Here is a 19773-nt window from a genome sequence, read left to right on the forward strand (position 1 = left end):
AAAATTCCTTTGAATTTTTTTAAATTTCATTAATTTACCCTCATTGTTCAATCATTTTAATGGAGAAATATTTGTAAATTATTTTCATAATCATTAAAATGAAAATCGAGTATGGACTATGGAGAGAGAGAGAAAAAAATCTGCCATAGTGACGGACTATTTTTCTCTTTGTGCGTGAAGATATTAAGCTCATAGGCCTACTACTAACTTTTTTACCACGAATTGAATATACCCATTTTGTATTTTATTATCGCCTGACTACACATGTAAAATTAATAAGACCACAAAAAGACGTCATTGATACTGTGTCTCATATAAGACCAGTATGAATAAACCGGAATAAACACGATGTCTGAATCTCCTATTTAGTGTCACCTATTTAGTGACCTAAATTTCCACTGCGATTAATTCTCGAAATAACTATATTTCAATCCATTCAAATTCAGCGGTTAACCATATCAGTGCCTGCGGCCTTGTAGTGTACATTGTACAAGCCCTAAACCTTGAAAGTAGCATCGCCGGAGTGTACCCGCGCTATGTTATTTTTGAAAAAATTCACTAAACGGCAACGTTATTGGGTAAAAAAAATGGCATCTCGAAAAGACTCAAACAACCCACGAAGGCTACAACAAAGTTTTACCCTTGTTTTACTTAATATTTTGTTTTAATTTAAACTCAAGTTTAAACAATTTTGGATTTTTTTTAAATTTCATTAATTTAGTAAATTTACCCTCATTATTCAATCATTTTAATGGAGAAATATTTGCAAATTATTTTCATTCACTTGAAAAACACAAGGTGGATCACCGCAATCTACAAATTAGCGATCACTCGATTTCTATCAGAAAGGAAGAACTGCCTCGTTACGACTTGTGTAACCATCTTTTAGTTCGAGCTCGCAATGGGTAGGTTCAAGGTAGTGGGTTGGGAAATTTTCTCGTTAGTGGGGTCTTGCTGTTGTGTGATTAAGGTAGAAGGTCGATATAAAACGTTGACGTTGACATTCTGCAATGTTCCCATATATGCCGAACCACGAGACGAGTTCCTAGATAAGCAGCTGGAAAGAGAACAGTAATCAATCAGGCATTGAATGCCCAACCAAGTGATCATGCAAATGACGGCCAGATAGAAAAGTGCCAGACGGAAGTCGAACACGGGCCACCCCCATAAACTTTTTAAGTTGTTCAGATGGTTCAAGAATTTTTAAATTGTACGTTGTGCTGAAAGGCGTATTCAAAGTTTCCCGGTGAAAAGACAAGTGAAGCACGATCGCTCGAACTGAAGCCCCTCTGGTCTGGTTTACCCTTTTCCCCGTGTCGCCGCTCTGAGTCGTCTGCTTGAAATTGTTTCAGTTTTTCGGCTAGCTTTAATGTAGAGAAATTGAAGTTAAAGCTTAAAGTTAATGTTTAGATACTTTTCAACCGAAATTTTTGAATCAAGATGATGCAACAGTTGTTGAATTCCTTTTCAAGACTATGTGTCACTAATAATCGCCTTACGTTATCACAATGTATGTCGGTCAAATTTCCAACACTCAGCCTAACATGAACAACACACAACCCCAACTCCATCAGATACGTTGCATAAATAAACTTGGGTATTTGACAGAACCTGGATGGAGAAACATCGGTAACAAATGGTTAGTGAAATTCCCTGAGGAGTACACTGTAAAGAAACTACCACTCATGAAGTTGGCAGGAAGAGATCCTACCACAGGTAACATTTCATTTGCAATTGAAAAAAGGATTTTTTAAACTGTTAATTCCTTCTAAAAGTAAAAAAGTGTATGGTGGTCTTGGAGGTGGACACAAGAAAAAGTACCGATGGGTTGATAATGTTCGTTCTGGACCAAAGGAAGGGCCTCCATTGGTTGAAAAAATCTTGAGACTGCAATATGACCCATGTCAAAGTTCAAAAATTGCATTGGTAGCAGCTGGAGACAGAGTAAGGTACATTTTAGCATCCTCAACTATGAAAGTTGGAGATTTAATATCAACATCTGGGCACATCCCCAGAAATGCAAGTATGTATATACAGTGTTATAATACTGATCAAGACCTTAATTTAAAGTGTAAATTTCTTTGTATAGTTCGACCAAAAGAAGGAGATGCTCATATCCATTGGGAGCACTGCCAGTAGGCACTGAAGTTTGGTAATTGTTTTGATCATCTGTAAACAATAGTATAAATTCTTAGAAAATCATATTTTGTTAGCTGTGTAAACAGTACTCTAAGCTAGATCAAGGTTAAATTTGCATTTTTAAACAAATAATCGTCACCTGTAGCCGGTATTTTTGGACTCATTGACCTCGTCTGATGTGTTCGTGATGTTTACAGTGTTCTTGTAAACCTCTAATTACTACCTGCCATTTATTTGTCTTCTTCGTTACAATTATTATTTAACCTGTTTTTATTTTTCAGTCTGGATGTTGCCATGTGAGCAGTGTCAGAGTAGTAGATATAGGTAAAGGAGTAGGTTGTTGATCCTCAACTTTACCAACAGTGGGGAAGGGGTCTTTCACGATGAATGGCGAAATCCCTACAATCCCCATTATCAGCCTGGCTGGCATTGCAAGTCTCAGCGACTGTAAGTTTTATTTACACATTAATTTTTTGTTTGTTCTGAATCGTAAAAACTTCCTATTATTTATTTATTAGTGTTACCTGAGAGTGAGATGCCATTGCCGGTGCCCCTGGCTTCCACACAAGCCAGTCGTTCATTACTTTTCCATCCAAAAGTCGCTGAGGAAGCTCACAGACTCCTGTCTACTCATGATGATGCCTTGGCAGCTCAACTTCAACATGCACTCACCACGACCTCTTATAATCCCCAGCACATAATTCTAAGGTACTTTCCACTTCATACAGCATATTTATCTTCATTTATTTAATTCATCGACAAATTCTGTTACACATCCAGAGATCAACGCTATGAGAATTTCAATCACCCAGAGCTCTCACAACCCCAACCTGAGTTACTGAGTGCAATACTGCAGCGAAACCCACACGTCTTTCGTCAGCAGCAGCAACAACAACAACATCCACAGCCATGGAACAGCAATCAGAGTACTGTGCATCCCCATCAGCAGCAGCAGCAGCAAGCCGTGTACAATTCTCAGCAGCAAATTGGTTATGCATCACCTGCCACTCATGTCGGGGCTTATACACCAAGTGGCAATTCTGTTCAGGTAGAACCAGAGAATTCTTTTGCCAAAAGTAGCTGTTTTCATGTTTCATTTTTCATAGGGATATGCTCCTCAGCAAAGTCCTGCTCCAGGATTGCCCGCGCAAGCCGCCATGAATTACGTTCCACAGGGGAGTCCATATTCCACGCAGACGAAGCTTTTGGCTGCGCAAAACAATGTATATCCTCAGCAGCCACAACAAGAGAACTACAATAGCCCAAGCTGGGGGTATGAAAAACCCGTTCATACTCCAGTACCAGCCCAGCAGCATTGCCAGCAACAACAATCCCAGCAGCATTATCCACAACATCTTCCTCAACAACCGCAGCCAACACACCCTGCCATGCCTCTTGTAGAGCCGCAACAGCCACAACAATATAATCAGCAACAGCAAATTCATCCGCAGCAAATCCAAGAGCAGCCTCCGACACAGCATCCAGTTCCACAACAGGCTGCACAACCCCATTTGCCGGTATACAACCACCAAGAGTTCCCCAACGCGATAGCTTCAACGCATTCACACGAAAGAAAAGAAACTGAAAAATCTACGTTCCAACCCCAACCCATCGTACCTCAGCAGACAGCGAATAGCCAACCGTTCACTGCGTCCGTTAAAGTGGATCCCATCGCTCTGTCGTCCATGAATAATTCCTCACAGCAAAATAATCGGTACGTAATTTCATATAATCCTTGGTGGTCTTGTATCTTTTTTTTATTAATAATCTTGTTCCATCAGGATGTCCAGGAATCATAGTAGTGGGCGGCCGTCCTATAAAGAAGACTCGGATTCTGACGGTGGAGGACGTGGAAAAGGAAGTGTAGTTGTGAAACCAGTGGAACCAGTGAAGGAACAAAAGCCAATTGTAGAGGAGAGTAAACCCAAAGTGAAAGTGCGGAAAGAAGACAAAGACAGAGAGACTCCTCGTAAAAGAAAATCCACCGGCGGTGAGGTGACGACACCGAACAACGATGAAGTGGCACCGGCTCCAAAGAAAAAATTGAAAAGACTGGAGGGAAAGGTCGTCCATGACGAAGGCAAATTGAACGCGGAAGAACTCATGGAGACAAATACGTTTCAAAGATTTACGCGCTTAGTCGAACACATTTTCGATGCTACGGAAGATGCTGATCTGAATGCCCCGGCTGATCTGGATAACGACACGGATATACCTCAGGAGGCAATGATTCCCAAACAGCAACTCCACGATTTGTGTGCAGAAGCAGCTAAATTGAAGGTATATTTTTATTTTCTAGCCGATAGCGTGTTTTTAAACGGTTTTTTTTTTTTTTTTTTGAATTGTAATCTCATTTCTTACTTAGTCAATGGGTGCCATGTCAGCTGTTCCCCCCCGAGAGACTTGTTCGGTTACTCAATCTGCTCGAAAAGAACATACGTGATGGAGCCAAAATTTCCCTTCTCGGTATATTATCGCAAAGTTCACTTATTGAGTCCCATTTTCATAACATGCGCCTGTCGAAATTACAGGGGATCCGGATGAAGATGAAGAGGAGAGCAAATTGTGGACGGAATTGTCTTCTGAGCGTGTACTCCGAGCTGTAGAGGCGGCGCTGGCAGCCCTTCATATCCTTACAGCGCCAAACATGCCCAAGCGAGCCTACCTCGAAGAAGTCATTGAGAGAATTGTTCAGCTGGCCAGGTTCCAGTTGCAGCATTCGATCTATCCGGCATATGATCCAGTATACCGGACCGAGTCGCAAAAAGGATGTCACGATTTCAGGTATATTTCGATTGATTGATTCACAGACGCACGAAATCCAGCATCGCTTCATTGGGCTTTACAGGCGGAAGTTCAAAGAAGAAAAGGGCCCACGTACGAGAAGTGCGGGACAAAACTGTTCTATTGGTCTATCATAAAATGGTGGGCCTAGTCGGTTTGATGGCTGAATTGTTGGCAGTCCAGACGTTAACGGATACAGCTGTACTCCACCTTTCAACCGTAGGTGTTGCACCGTTCTTCGTCGAAAATATTCCAGATTTGCAGTTGTCCGCTTTGAGGTATAAATTTGTGATTTTTAATGGAGTCATTATGAGCAATTGTTAATGTTTTTGTTTTGTTTGTTTTTGGTTGTTTGTTTTTTTCGTGCCGGATATAGATTAGTGACGAAGATCTTTAGTCGCTATGAAAAGCATAGACGATTGTTGCTCGACGATATCCTAGCTTCCATCGCACGCCTGCCCTCCTCTAAACGAGGACTTCGCACTTTCCGCCTTAGTGCCGAACAGCACATACAGATGCTCACCGCCTTAGTCCTTCAGCTCATACAATGTGTCCTATGCCTCCCAGAGAAGCTAGGGGCTCCTCCGGGAACAACCGTTTCGGCCGAGGACGTGGATAGCTCTGTCTTGGTAGGCTAATCTTTTTCTCCCCAATTTCTTTTTGTATGCTTGTACCTAGAGAAGCTTGTCTAAACTCAAATTAATGTCTTCCTTAGGCAATGGATCCAGAAGTAGTGGTGAATACAAGATACGACACCGCAGTCCGAACAGCCGCCAATTTTCTATCGGTCTTTCTCGGGAATTGTGGAGTTAAAAACAACGAGGAAGTTGATTATCGTCCGCTGTTTGAAAATTTCGTACAAGTAAGAGTTATTTCCAGGGAAAGTTTAAGGTCAAAAGTATCTAATGAGGGTTGTTTTCATTAGGATCTCCTGAGCACCGTAAACAAGCCTGAGTGGCCGGCCGCCGAGTTGTTATTATCACTGTTAGGCAAGCTGTTGGTGCAAAACTTTAGCAACAAAAATGTCGATGTGCTGTTGCGAGTGGCATCCCTAGAGTACCTTGGCGTAGTGGCAGCTCGTCTCAGAAAGGACGCCGTCAGTTCTCAACTTAAAACGGACACTATCGATCAATTGCTGAAGCAGGTTCGTGAAGATGAAGCTAACAACGCGGTGGAAGAATTCAAATCGAAAAAGCATAAAAAGAAGAAAAAGAGCGGAGACAAAGATCACGAGAAAGAAAACATACCAGCAGATAAAATCGAGGTACTTGCAAAAAAAAAATTAATAAAAGATGGGTTGTCATTTTTACTAGATCATAAGCACAAAAGATTAATTGCAATTTATTTTGTTTTTAGGTTCTTCAGTCATTGTTGCTCGATTATCTTGCTGTCAATTCTCAATGTGATCCTGCAATGCTTCATGCACGGCATTTCTACGTCGCTCAATAGTACATGGATATAAAAAACAGTGTGACCAAGAGATCCGTTTCGTCAGAAAATATACCCGAAACCGGTGTTGCGGAACGACCGAGGATTAAAGAAACACCTAAGAAAAAGAAGAAGAAGAAAAAGCGTAACCACTTTTCTTCATCCGAATCCTCGTCTTCGTCCTCGTCTTCTGAGGACGAAGACGACAATGCCAAGAAACCTGAACAGGAAAACACTGCCGCTGATTGCAATGACCACAACCAATCCCTGGAAATGGCCGATCGGAGAAAGAAGCTACTACTCTCCAAAATCAATCCTTTCCCAGAAGCAGCACCTGCTACAAGAACGCAGGTTTTAACAACGCCTCTTGATGCCGAAAGCTCAGAGCTTATCACACGTTTTTTGGCTTCCAAAAGACAGTTTTCTCAAAGCTTTGACTCGTATCTCAAGCACATTTTGAAGGTAAACAATAAACAACTCTATCCGTATTACGTGTTTTGCTCAATTGCATCACTTTGTATTTTTAGGTCTTGACGGAACCGGCTATCGCTGTGCGAGCCAAAGCCATGAAATGCCTGACTCAAATCGTTGAATCGGACCCAGTCGTCCTGGCCCGGTCCGACATGCAACTTGGTGTTCATCATTCTTTCCTGGACCAAAGTACAGCAGTGAGAGAAGCAGCTGTTGATTTAGTAGGAAAGTTTGTCCTATCACGCCCAGAGCTTATTGACAAATATTATACCATGTTGTCTGCGCGTATCTCGGACACGGGAGTTAGTGTTCGCAAAAGAGTCATTAAGGTAGTCATTAGTTATTTATTTGATAATAATGACTCAAATGTAATGATTGCCAATTTTTTTACCAATAGATAATGAAAGACATCTGCACCGAATGTCCCGATTTCACCAAGATTCCAGAGGAGTGAACGACGAAGAAGGTGGCATCAAAAAGCTGGTCATGGAGGTCTTCCAAGCTATGTGGTTTAGCCCAGTCAGAGATAAGCCGACACTTGACTTTAATGCTTTAATGAGAAAGGTACTTGAGTTCAATCCCATCAATTGGATTTCGAATTTCAAGTTCATTTTTCATGCCATTTCTCAGGTTATGAACATAACTGACGTCGTGGCCGCCTGCAGAGATACCGGCTTAGATTGGCTTGAGCAACTGCTTCAACAGATGTTTCGACCCAAAGAAGACAAAGAAGACGTGACAAAAGCGAATGTTGAACCTTCCAAAGCCCTATTGATGGCCTACCAAAAAATCGTTGACTGCTTAGTCGAAAATATTCTCCGACTCGAGGAAGCTTCTCTTGCTCGAGGCCCCAGTTCCGGTGAGTCCATAATTAATTTTTTGAATTAAACGAATTTTATAACGATTTTCTTTTCCGTGTGTAGCGGGATCGGCGGATGGGAAAAACTCAAATGGCGGAGAAACGAAAGGAGCTTCTCAGCGATTAGTCGCCTGTATGACTACGTTATATTTGTTCGCAAAAATACGACCCTTACTACTTGTGCCACATGCCATGACCCTTCAACCGTACTTGAGTCTTCGCTGTAGGACTCAGGGTGACTATCAAATTATTAGTGACGTTGCCCGGACATTGGAAGTAGTAGTCCCCTTGCTGGAACATCCAAGTGAATCTTTCCTCGCTCAACTGGAAGAAGATGCTGTCAAGTTGATCTTGCAGCATGAAAAGGCAGTCGTAGCGGCTTGTTTATCTTGCCTTGGCTCGGTTGTTAATCATGTCACACGGAATTTCAAGCTCATTCGAGACTGCTTCCGAAAATATTTCGGTCCGTTGACTGAATACAAGCTTATGCACGAGAGAGACCCCGACAATCCGCGACTCGTCCAACACCGGCCTTTTTTCCGAAGAGCACTTTTCACCGTGGGATTGCTACTGCGGCATTTCGATTTTACAGACGAAGAGGTGATTATTTTGTTTGATTGTTTTGATCTCAGGATTACCGTGTTGAAACCTTGTTTAAATTTTGGTTTCAATGGTTTCAGGTGCGTTACGGGTTACCTGACTCTACCAAACAACAAGTGATGGAGATACTTCTTTACTTTGTGTGCCAAAACTGCACTGATATGCAGTTCTTCACTCTTCAGGTATTTAGAAAATATTTCTTAACCTAAATTTGCCATATGTAATCTTGAATTTGTTTTCCAGGCTAATGGTTCTGTTTGCATCAGGCATTACGACTTCATGTTGGGAGAATCCCTGAAATCAGTATATCTCAATGTAAGTTAAAATTTGTGGTAATCGTAATTTTCATCAGGCTCTTACTTAATTTTCCGGCTCTTTTTCTTTATTTAGCGTTTATTGGAACCTTCTGTTGCCTTGCGACTAAAAGTTCAAGTGCTAAACAACATCGAAACATACCTTCAGGTATATTTCTCCTGTGATTCATAGTTCCTGATTCAATTGGTTAATACAACATTTCTCTGTAGGAAGAGGAAATTCGAATGATCAAAGAAGATCAGCAGTGGTCCAAGACGTCAAAGAAGGAGAATCTCAAAGAAATGGGAGACGTAACCTCTGGAATGGCCAGTACCGTCATTCAACTTTATCTAAAACCAATCCTTGATTGTTTCATCCATGGCGCGTCCAGTGTTCGACAATCAGCTTTCAGAGTGACGCAGTTGATTCTTCAGCAAGGATTGGTAGGCTTGTTTGCATTCTTGATTCTCGAATCAATGCGGCTTACTCAAGTGAAATTTATTTCCAATAGGTTCATCCGGTGCAAATCGTTCCATACTTGATTTGCATCAGCACTGACGCAGAGCGAGTATCGCACGCAGCAGACAAACAGTTGCAGGAAATAGAAAAAAAGTACCCTGGATTCATTCACATGAAAGCGTTGCAAGGCATTCGACTATCTTACCAGTTACAGTCGCTAATTGAAAGTGCTCCAAAAGAGAATTCTCCTGTCCAGTCAGCTTCAAAGTATGTTTCCGAAATGATGAATTTCTAATTTGTTGGCTTATTAAATTATTTTCAATTTACAGGAGCACACCGGAGACTCCTAATAAGAAAATCGGTACCAAGTGTTCTGTGGCTAGTGCAATACAAGAAAGCCAAGGAATTGCTCGTGGTTTCCGGCTCAGGGAAGGGGAACATCCGTCTGCTCTCAATGGTTTCCTCTATTCCCTTCTTCGCGGTACTAAACAACAGCGAAGAGCTCTCGTGCTTTCTATGCTCAAACAGTTCGACGAGACCTCGAAGAACCCTCTCGCACAGCTTCTATACTTGGCAGACAATCTAGCTTCTTTTCCTTATCAGGTAAAATTCGGAAGGCAGTTGTTTGGTTATATCGTTTCATTACTCCGTCAACATAAAAGTAATTATTGTGCCATTATTTAACAGGTGATCGACGAACCGCTCTTTTTGATCCATCACATTGACATTATGGTGTCTGTGACGGGGTCTAACCTCTTGCAAGGATTCCGAGAATCTCTGCTCCCCAGTGCTGTACCTACTAGTCCGGAGGAGGAGGAAGACGATGAAGACATTGCATCCATCATGCAACGGCTACCTCCAGACACAAGACCATTCGAAGAATTCTTGACGGCTGCTCAGGGTTGTCTCCTCCTTCTAATGCTTAAACAACACCTAAAGGACCAGTATGGCCTGACGGATGCCAAAATAACCCAGTATTCACCGTCAGAAGGGGCAAAGATTTACGAGAAGAACGCACCAAGGAAACTGGTCAACATATTTATGCCTAGACCAACTCTACATGCGTTGAAAGGTATGGAAACACCAACTAAGCCTTCCCACTTGACGATAAATTAACCTGCTTTTTATTGTTCAAACAGAAAATCTCGGCTTAGGTGGATACTTGGAGGTGTCTAGTAAACAGAGTCTGGTGGAAAAGTATATCGAGTTCAAGCAGCTCATGCTCAACATTGATCCTGCCGAAGAGGACGAAGAGGAGAGACTGGCTTCCGCCATGCGAACCTATCAAGTTACCGAATCACCAGTCCCGACTGACGTCCCCGCAATGGGAGTGCCCATTTTTGAAGCAGCGCCGCCGATAATACCCGGCGTGGCGCTTATGGGTGCGCCGTCGACACCAATGAAAACCCCTCGATCAAAATCGTCGAAAACTCCGAGATCACCAAGAGGCGAGAAAAGCAGCAGTAGTAGTAAAAAGAAATCCCATAAGAAGAAAAAGCGGAAAATTGAAAGCGACGAGAGCAGTGATGACTCGGATTGCGACCCGGACTTCAGAGCTTGAATGCTTTTGATACTGGTAACTGCAGTTTCTCAAAGTCATTTTTTTTTTCAGTTTGGGAAAGGTTACATCTGTCCCCGAATCGGCACTGCGGCATACAAAGAATTGAATTGTAAATGTCTACGGATCTATTTCCAAAATACTCTGTACCAGGCACTGTCGACTGTCAAAAGTCGGTCGGGTGAATCCAAGGAGAAATAATATGTACAGTTTTTTGCAGGGCTTATTTCTCATTTTCGCGATCTTTCCTGCATAGAGAACGACAAACTAGTGTTATACATATATATATTTACGCATACTAGAGAGGGATTGGGTTAAGTAGTTACAAAACTTTACTTTGAAATTCCCTCTCTTCATGTAATACCATGGAGACACTTTTACCATTTTGCCTCTTATGGGCTTTAAACGCGTATACGCGCTACCATATTTAGGTCTGTTATGTCATTTTGGGTCATTTTTTTTTAAGCAACCAATTTTTTTTAAATGGTTTCTTTTAAAATATACTTGCGCGATGACGTTTAACTTTTATTGCATTTTTTTTTTTTTTTAATTAGACAATTCCGGACAATTCGAATTCAGATGAAGATCAAAATAAGTTTAATTGCACCAGAAACTTTGACTATATGACGAATCGTTTTTCCCCCTCATAAAATAAGTTTCGGGCCAATTAAATTAATAATTAAAAGGAAAAAAAAAAGCTGGGCTGTGGGGATTTTCCTCCTCCGACGATGCACAATTAAGGTGCAGTGTACAATTATCAGCAGATAAGATTCACCTTTCGTACGAGAGGTGCCTCTGTCAGTTTCACCTTATTATTATTACACCTGACTCCAATTAGTATTATAGTCAGTTACGTAGCGTCGTGGTTGATGATTCGTCAATCCGCTGGAACCATTTGGCTTTACATTCGCACTCTTTCCCCCGCCGGCCCGCCCCATTGTTAAGTCAGACTGGCATATAGAAAAGGATTGAGTTAGTTTTATATAGTCTCATTTCTATGACGTTTGAGAAACTCAGAAAAGTGGTTCAATTAGAACATTTTTTAGGATTTTCAACTGACAGTGTTGGGTGTCTGGGAGTCGTGACACAATGTCGTCGTGCTGGCGAATGCTGCTGGCGAATGCTGCTACCGTCACACTCGTCGTTTCTTCTCATTTCCCAGACGCTTCCGGCGAGCGCCATTGTGTCTGCTTCTATGACGTCGAGTCAATCCGAGGTATAAATGTACTATAAATATAAAGGAACTATTCTCTCTTTCATCTTTCTCATCAGCACGTTTCTATTTTGATTGGCACGAAGGTTTTTCCAACCCGACGAGTCATTGGTGCGTGTCTAGTCACCAGAGATACGATCGGAAAACATAAAAAAAAGGTATAGAGTACAGTTTAATAGGTAGGCGGATAGACTGGAGAAGGTGGGGGTGTCACTTTTCCTCCGAGCTGTGACGTCTACGTTTGGAATTACCCAGGGCCAACGCAAATAGTTCTCCAACATCTAAACAAGAGGAAATTAAATGTAAACGATTCTTTTGAAAAGATCAATTTCGAAAGGATTCGACGATAAGGGGCCACGACATTTTTCCTTTTTCTTTCTTATCGTTGGTCAATTGCGATAGCGATAATGTAATAACACGAAGTATTTATTTATTTTTAAAAATTTAGATGGTCTCACTCCGAGTGTCGCGTCTAGATTACAGACATGCGCACAGCCGGAGTCGATTTACCGACTCCGGCATAACAAAAAGTATTCGCAATTCCGCTTTTCCTACTCACACGACCGCAGGAATCCCCACGGCGCTGGCACGTCTATTCCGTCCACAATAAGTTCAGATTTGATCAATTCGTTCAAGTGTTTTGTTTGAATGGTGTGAAAAAAACAACTGTCGCTCGTATTATATTGACAGCCGGATTGCTGTGAGGGTTCAAAATGGAACGGCGGATGACATTAAGTGGCCATGTTCCGTCTTTATCTCTCATTCCGTTGGGGACTTGTCATAGCGGCAAGTACTACATCGACGGCGAATGTCTGGGTAAGCATCCCCCAACCAATTCATTTATTTTTCTTTACTTAAAGAAATAATTAAACGTGGAATATAATGAGCACCAGATTGGGAATTCGTCGGAAACGAATTATATGTCACAACACCAGCTGTGCAATCAAGACATGTTTGTGTGATTCACAGCACCCCCTAACAGTTATTTACTAATAATCTATTTCCACTTCTATCCGCCAGTTGGCCTTGTAGCTAAATAATAGGCTTTTCCGGCCAACTTTTCCTTTTTTCATTGAATGATGTGTCGTCACCATCTCCTCCACTCGACGTCACGAAAAACGAAGTTGAAAATGTTGTTTTCTTTCTTGCTACACTCCAGTTCATCTTGAAGAGATCAATATCAAGTTGGAAAACGAGGATCCCATCCATTACTCGCCCACTCCGGTGCGCCCTCGCATTCCTGGACATTCTCAACAAGGTATAATAGAAAATGAATAGACTAGATTACAATTCCACCAAACTAACAATTAATTTATGTGTGTATAGGATCTAATCCCGATTCTTATCAACAGCCAGGATCAGCCCAGCATTTTGAATTCGACAATCAAGTATATTATAATATGGATTCGCTGATGATCGCTTATGGTTGTACGGTATTACTCGAAAAGTAATTTTTGAAATGTTGTTTGGTTTCCCTGTCTTTAAATAGGTTATTGGCTGAACTTACTACACCCCTAGAATGCCTGGGAATGGTCGGCGAAGCGACTCGATCCAATCAGAGCAGCACGACAACGCAACAAGTTGTCATCTACAAACTGACTCAGCTCCTCTACAACGCCAAGGAATCCTTTCTGGATGGTGGGGCCATACCAGTCGTTCTCAGTCACGTTTGCCACACCCTAGAAAAGGTAAAAGCGTTCTAATTGATCCCGCCCAGGTTATTTTATCCTTTTAACACAAAACCGTTTTCCCACCAAATCACCAGGAGCCGTTGTTGAGCGACGATAACATTTCTGTGAATCATTCCCTGTTACTCATTCGCAATATCCTGCACGCTCCCGAACGACCTACTCAGATGGCGGACAAACGACAGGATCAGCAGGACCAACTTGTGCGGATTTTATTGGCCCAGGGACTAAATCGTCTCCTCATCAGCTTACTGGCCTGCTCCCAAAGGCGCCCAAAGGGTGAACTAATTAATTATATCACTTGAAATCTTTTATTTTCCCGCGTCTAAAATTAAGGTAGAAGAATGAATCAGCTGGGCGGAGAGGTAAATTTTAATTCGCAGAACGACGGTTTAAAATTTAATTTCAAAAGATCCTGTACATAAATGTATACGGTTGAAACTCTAATTTTCTATAATAATATTAACAATATAAGTAAAAGAGCGAGATCCTTTCAAATGGTTTCCCAGAAAAAGTAACGTACGAGATATGTTACAGCTATAACGAGAGTAACTTAATCCATCGTATTGATTTTTTTGCCTTTAACCCCCTCCCCCCCCAGACATAGAGTCATGTCATACAGCACGCTTGCACCCGTTCAACCTGTAGTCTCTTAAATAATGAATTGCATTCGCTTGTGTCGTTATCAAATGAAAAACAAAAAAACAACTTTATATCGGATTATAGCGTTCGGCTGATACTAAACCGTTTTCTGTTTAATATTTGCGTATAGGAACAATGGATGGTGACAGTTGTGCAGCTCATTTCTCTCTTGTACAAGGATCGACCCGTTGAAATTATTTTACAAATTTTAGATGAAAACTGCACTCATCTTGAGCCGGAATTCTACTTTGACGAAGACCAGCCAAATCAATTTGGTATTAAAACTGAGAGCAAATGGCACGACAATTATGTAATTTGTTTCTACCTGCGCCAATAGATAAATCTCGACGATCTAGTCAGCAAAGTACGTCCAGCGGCTTCCACTCGGAAGCTTCAAACGCGCCGAAAATGACATCACCAAAGGTTACGGATTCAGTGATGAGGAAATCCAATCGAAGAAAAAGTTCTTCAGGAAGTCAATCCAGTGAGTCATAAAAATTGGAAAACCTTTGAACATTTTATATTTAACATCCGCTTTTCTCGTTTCCCTTTTTTACAGGTAAATGCGGAAGTTCGTCGTCTTCCGCATCATCTCAACTTGGCGGAACTAAATGCTTAAAAAAGTAAAATAAAATAAATAAATATTTGCATGGGAAACGCCATATGACTTAAATGATCTCTGCTCTCGGTATCCAGGAGTTTTAAAGGTTCCAAGAAATCAGAGAAAATTTTGAAAAAGCTTAGCAAATGCAACAAACTTGGACGTCGAGTGGAGATGAAAGGCAACGTCGTCGAGTACAAACCGACGGATGAAAGTACTTTGAATCTCCTGAAAGGATTTACCATCAATTTCATCCGGCAAGGTAATAATAATCCGCTATAGCGTATATCAATCAAAGTTTAAAATTTTAAACTTTCTTCTGATAGGCTACAACACGCTGGTGGGCCAATTGCATCAACAGATGCTGAAACAACAGGGCGACGCCCACCTCCAGCTGCTGGATAAGTCGCACTTTCTCTGGCTCATTTCTTATTTCCTTCCCATCGCCTCCCGGTTGGAATTGAGCGTGGAACATTTAAAAAACGTCTTAACTATTGATGTCCTGTGTTATCTGACGTGGGAAGCTGTTTGTCAGACGGAAGAACTAGAAATGTCTGCGTTTCAACATTCAACAGTCGATTTGAAACCGTGCGTGAGGCGCTTGCATTTGTGCGTGAAAGCAATTCGTGAATATTTGAAAACACTGGAGAGATTTTCTCGTCCTTCGACGTCTAGAAATGCAAATGCACCGGGAAATTATTTGATTACTCGACTGAGCGGTTACGTGCCAGCGATTCGGGACCTCCGTCAACTCTTTTTGCTCCAACTCCGCCAATTCGATCCTGTCGTTCAAAGTCGTCGCTATCTACTCGACGTCATCGCAACCAATCACATCTTATTGCTGGCGCTCGAACGGTCCACTGGGCAATCGTCACGCGGGAGTTTTGATATTGGCCAACACTTGACTCAATTCTGTTCGGAAATGATAGTCGATCGATACGGCACGGCCCTCGAAGATTTCAAGACCAACGGCTCATTCGTCAACGATTGCATCTTGACTCTTTTGCATCACGTCGCGGGCGATTTGGGCCGGGCCGACCTTTTGTGCCGGCCCGTCATTCTTCGTCCATTCAGCAAAATTTTGGCAGTGGAATTCAACGTAAGTTTATTACAATCAACAGCTATATTATTCGGAATTATTCAAATTGTCTGATTTATTTGCAGTTGCGTGACGACTGGAATGATTTGATTGAATTGATCATTAACAAATCAATGCGGTATTTTTCACATCATCGATACACGGAGACATTGCCTAGCAACCCAAATAATCCGTAAAAGATAAAAGATTCCGCTTCCCATTCGATGGATATCCTCCTACTAAAATATTCTGATGAGAAAACAATAGAAGAATCGACTGAAACAAATCAATTGTCGTACGAAGTACCTGACACCAACATTAAATCACTTTTGATTCAACTCAAGGATTCTGGTGCGTTTCAATTAATTGTAAACATTTTTACTCAAATAATTGGATTTTTTATTCCTTCAGGATTTCAGAAGCAACTGGACTGGATCCAGTCTTCATTATTATCAGCCTGTGCTGTTCGATTGGGGACCTACTCCGGCCAAGAATTCCGCCACCCCATATATACCCTAAGTTTTCAAATGAATTTGTCCTGCCCTTTGGTTCCCTGGACGGAGGTGGAAGCATCCGCCCTGCGTTCAGAACTCTTCCTCAATCTCCTATTTCGTATTGGTCTCATTCCTCCTTCCCCTCAGGCTGTCCTGTACCCTCGTATCCCGCGTGAATGGTCCCCGGACACTTTGTACAGTGTCGCCCTCCTTTTCGGACCCATCGACCAGAAGAGGATCGATTTCGATTTGACTCGAGTCAAGAAAATCGAGTTAGACCACCCCTATTCATCTGTCAATGTCCAAAATGTCCAAAGATCATCTTCTCACCCTTACATAATTCACGATGGCGTATCTCACCGTAAAGATTCGTTCCTGGAATCCAAGTTTCCTTCAGCAGAGATCGACATTTCTAGGCAAAATAGCATCGACTGTGTCTTCGACCACCATAGTCCACGAGCATTGGACAGGTAAATTAATTTCCAAATATCACGAATTTCAGCAGCCTATTTACATAATTTCCCATCAACAGTATCAGCACCACCAGTTCACTAGAAGTCCACAAAATGGACTCTAGCGACGACGAAGAAATGGAGGACCTTCTGTTTGTGACAGATTAGGCAGATTGGACGGTAGTGACGTCACAAGATAATTCGATTCCGCCTAAACGGACAGCGGTGCATGTTTAAACTATTCAAATTAAATGTGGAACAATTAGTTGATTCACCTCTCTGTAAATATTCTCCAACAATAATTTGGTAAGACATTTTCCCTATTATTTATTGGTCAACAATTAATTGTGTAATTGCAATATCGTATAATTAAATTAATTATTGACAAATTCTCAATTAATTGCGTCTCTAAGTAATTAACTAATTATCTCCCTAAATAATTGCTCTGTCTTGATTGACATAATTACGGTCGTCCTCATTCCAGAAAAGATGACGTAATCATTACGTGAATATTTTGGTTTACGTGACCAGCATCACGTTCACATCAGTCCTTGGCCCAAGGACCCCATCAAGGTCAAGCCCTCAAAAGACGTTGGTCACATCATCCCAACGGGTTTCCCTTATATACAGTTAGAACCTTCCCATGAAAACTAAAACATTCAATCATCTACTTGTGCTCGTGCTCTTCAGTCCACCCCTGCAAAGTTCTACCCAGTGTTTTTAAAAAATTTCCCAGTCACAGTGTATTAGTCATTCTTACGTAATAACTCTCAATGAAGAAAGAACAATGGCAACCACCCCAACTGTGTTTGATCTATTTTACCAAGCCGTCATCAAAGGTTCATTAGCCGAATTACACGACATCCGCCATCATTATTCGTGGAAGGCCATTTCGATCGAGCTCATCACGTCACTCACGCCGTCTGCCCGCTGGGCAAATTCGCCCAGTCTAGTAATAACTAGTGTCTGTTCTCCTGGGACAAACTGGACTACACCCGAACCATACCGTCGTCGTTTGTTTTACCGTCGGCAGCCGTTTCGATCGTCCGCGACATCACCGGCCAGGTGCCCATCATCAAGTTGATCGAGTACCTGGTGGACGTGGCCAACGACGAGCCGTTTTGGCTGGAATTTGTTTTAAATTCGTTCGTGACCAGCTCGGCCATCGCTCGGCCGGAGAAGATTGTCGCCGGCCCTGGAACTGATGGGCGCCGCTTTTATTTTCAAACAGATTTTGCACACCCGTCGCAAATTGCTGTGCAAGAAAAATCCGACCGAAACCGGACCGTGGCGCGGGCTGCAGTGCTGGAAATCGGCCATGATTTACCGCAGGATCGATGTTGGCGATGGCGATCCTCCGATCCCGAAAATTCCTTACGTCTTCTCTGAAATTGCCTCAAGCGCTTTTGGCGACACGGTTGAATTCATGACGTTGGACGAGCTGGACCTGCTGGAACACCAATCCACGTTGCACGGATCCCACCAGGATTGGCATCTTTTATGCGGACCACTGGTCGTCCAGGCTCTGCTGGTCAGCAAGCGCATCTTTAGCCAAAACGGTGCTGATGCTGCCGGCCAGCAAATCGACGGGCCCAATTCGTTCCACCTGGACAATTTGCTTCACTACGGGCTCTACTGTGATTTCCACCAGCAGTACAGCCAGGCCATCAACGTTTCCCTGCTCATCCTGGAACATTCCAAAGCTTTCAATCCCAATTCGTCACCCAAGTGCGTCAAATTATTCGCCGAAACGTTCGATCTCATGTTGGTGTGTCTGAAACGACGCCAGCCGCCCAACAGCATCTTGAAACAGGAGCTGTCGTCGGCCAATCTCCTGGCGGCCGCCAAATTCGGGATCGAAATCTTCACCAACATGTTGCCAGTGCCACCGATGACTCTGCCCGAGCGCCAGCTGTTTGACATCATCGAGCGAACTTATTTCTTTATTTCCAATTGGCTGCCCAGGTTGAACCAGCAGGAAGTTGAACAGTTAACCGAATATCTTTCGCGCTACATTCACCTGTACAATGAAAATAGCGGCGTCACCAGTCTCCTTCACGTGGCCATTGAAATGGTCGACTATCACGGGGGATTGTCCCATTATTCCACCAGACATGCGGTGTCGATTATTCAATTGTTGCTGGAAGCCGGAGCCGATCCGAACGCAACCGACCGGTACGGCAAGACTCCGCTTCATTTCTTGGCTGGAAAGTATTCGCAAGATGAGACTTCGGAAGCGTATTTTATTATTTTCCAGGCACTGCCGGACGCTGGTGTGTATCTGGACCCAACCGCACCCAATGGGAAAACGGTTCTCTGCATGCTGAAGGATCGCAGGACCAAACATCCTACTTTGAGCTATCCCTTCGATCCTTTCATTGACTCGCTGATTGGACCTGAAAGTCCCCTCTCCTCTAGTCCTTCTACATTCAAATCCATTTGAAATATTTGCATCGATTTCCTTCGCAAGTCATTGGTAATTTTAAATCAGTCAAATGATTTTCCTAATTTTGAAATGACTAATTGATCATTTGTACTCAGGTCGGTTGGAGAAACAAGCTTGTCCTGGATTTACTTCACTTTGGAATTAGTTTGAAAATTTATTTCTCCTTTGTAAGATGTGGCATCTTATATAACCTACAGAGGAATAAAGTATTTTGCTAATGCCAAGTAATTAGTCTGTATTTCTACATTTTTTAAAATTCGCTAATTGGCTAAACTAATTCAACATTTCTGTCTTCAAACGGACGTCAGTGTTTGACCTGTCAAAAATTCTCTGCTGATGCCTCAAAATATGTCCCAACAATCTATTATTAATGCAAAATATCGTAAGACATTCGTCTGTTTGTCTCCAAAAATAGATGGCCTTGGTTTTGTTTGTCGCCAAAAATAGACGAGGACGATAAGGACATTTCAATAGAATTCCTCATCACTTCGGAGACGTATACTTGCGGACATGACTCCTGTTTTCCATGGCACTTGGGACTTGGCTATTATTAGTTATATTAGTTAT

The 19773-nt window shown here is 42.3% G+C and overlaps 3 protein-coding genes across 8 annotated transcripts in view; all 3 read left to right on the forward strand.

The window, feature by feature from the left end:
* Window positions 1-19773, forward strand: part of LOC124204831 — a 92501-nt gene that overhangs the window by 13597 nt on the left and 59131 nt on the right. The window lies entirely within an intron of this gene.
* Window positions 1890-11108, forward strand: LOC124204838 (nipped-B-like protein B). Its single transcript, XM_046602059.1, is given in 28 exon segments — window positions 1890-2023; window positions 2090-2152; window positions 2421-2586; window positions 2658-2847; window positions 2920-3187; window positions 3246-3853; window positions 3921-4419; window positions 4505-4528; window positions 4530-4605; window positions 4671-4923; window positions 4995-5201; window positions 5300-5552; window positions 5639-5785; window positions 5849-6187; window positions 6280-6813; window positions 6879-7151; window positions 7220-7268; window positions 7271-7386; window positions 7453-7681; window positions 7746-8281; window positions 8362-8463; window positions 8525-8596; window positions 8672-8743; window positions 8806-9018; window positions 9087-9301; window positions 9364-9637; window positions 9722-10106; window positions 10174-11108. Coding segments are annotated over 26 exon segments (6420 nt in total). The 5' UTR covers window positions 1890-2023; window positions 2090-2152; window positions 2421-2522; the 3' UTR covers window positions 10596-11108.
* LOC124204833 (protein timeless-like) lies at window positions 10522-19236 on the forward strand. 6 transcript variants are annotated; one of them, XM_046602050.1, is made up of 17 exons: window positions 10522-10610; window positions 11639-11808; window positions 11892-11963; window positions 12254-12415; window positions 12496-12621; window positions 12965-13063; window positions 13132-13193; window positions 13295-13493; window positions 13571-13772; window positions 14266-14410; window positions 14473-14619; window positions 14695-14758; window positions 14832-14998; window positions 15063-15835; window positions 15901-16165; window positions 16226-16778; window positions 16841-17156. In XM_046602050.1, the coding sequence occupies exons 10-15, from the start codon at window positions 14275-14277 to the stop codon at window positions 16009-16011; spliced, it is 1398 nt and encodes a 465-aa protein (XP_046458006.1). In that variant the 5' UTR covers window positions 10522-10610; window positions 11639-11808; window positions 11892-11963; window positions 12254-12415; window positions 12496-12621; window positions 12965-13063; window positions 13132-13193; window positions 13295-13493; window positions 13571-13772; window positions 14266-14274; the 3' UTR covers window positions 16012-16165; window positions 16226-16778; window positions 16841-17156. The 6 variants fall into 6 exon arrangements, with proteins under 6 accessions (XP_046458006.1, XP_046458008.1, XP_046458004.1 ...); XM_046602052.1 differs by adding exons at window positions 17245-18935; window positions 19018-19236 and having other exon boundaries at window positions 10526-10610; window positions 11627-11808; window positions 11892-12621; window positions 16841-17066; XM_046602048.1 differs by having other exon boundaries at window positions 10526-10610; window positions 11627-11808.

Source organism: Daphnia pulex, chromosome 10 (assembly GCF_021134715.1).
Source record: "Daphnia pulex isolate KAP4 chromosome 10, ASM2113471v1".
Taxonomy (NCBI): domain Eukaryota; kingdom Metazoa; phylum Arthropoda; class Branchiopoda; order Diplostraca; family Daphniidae; genus Daphnia; species Daphnia pulex.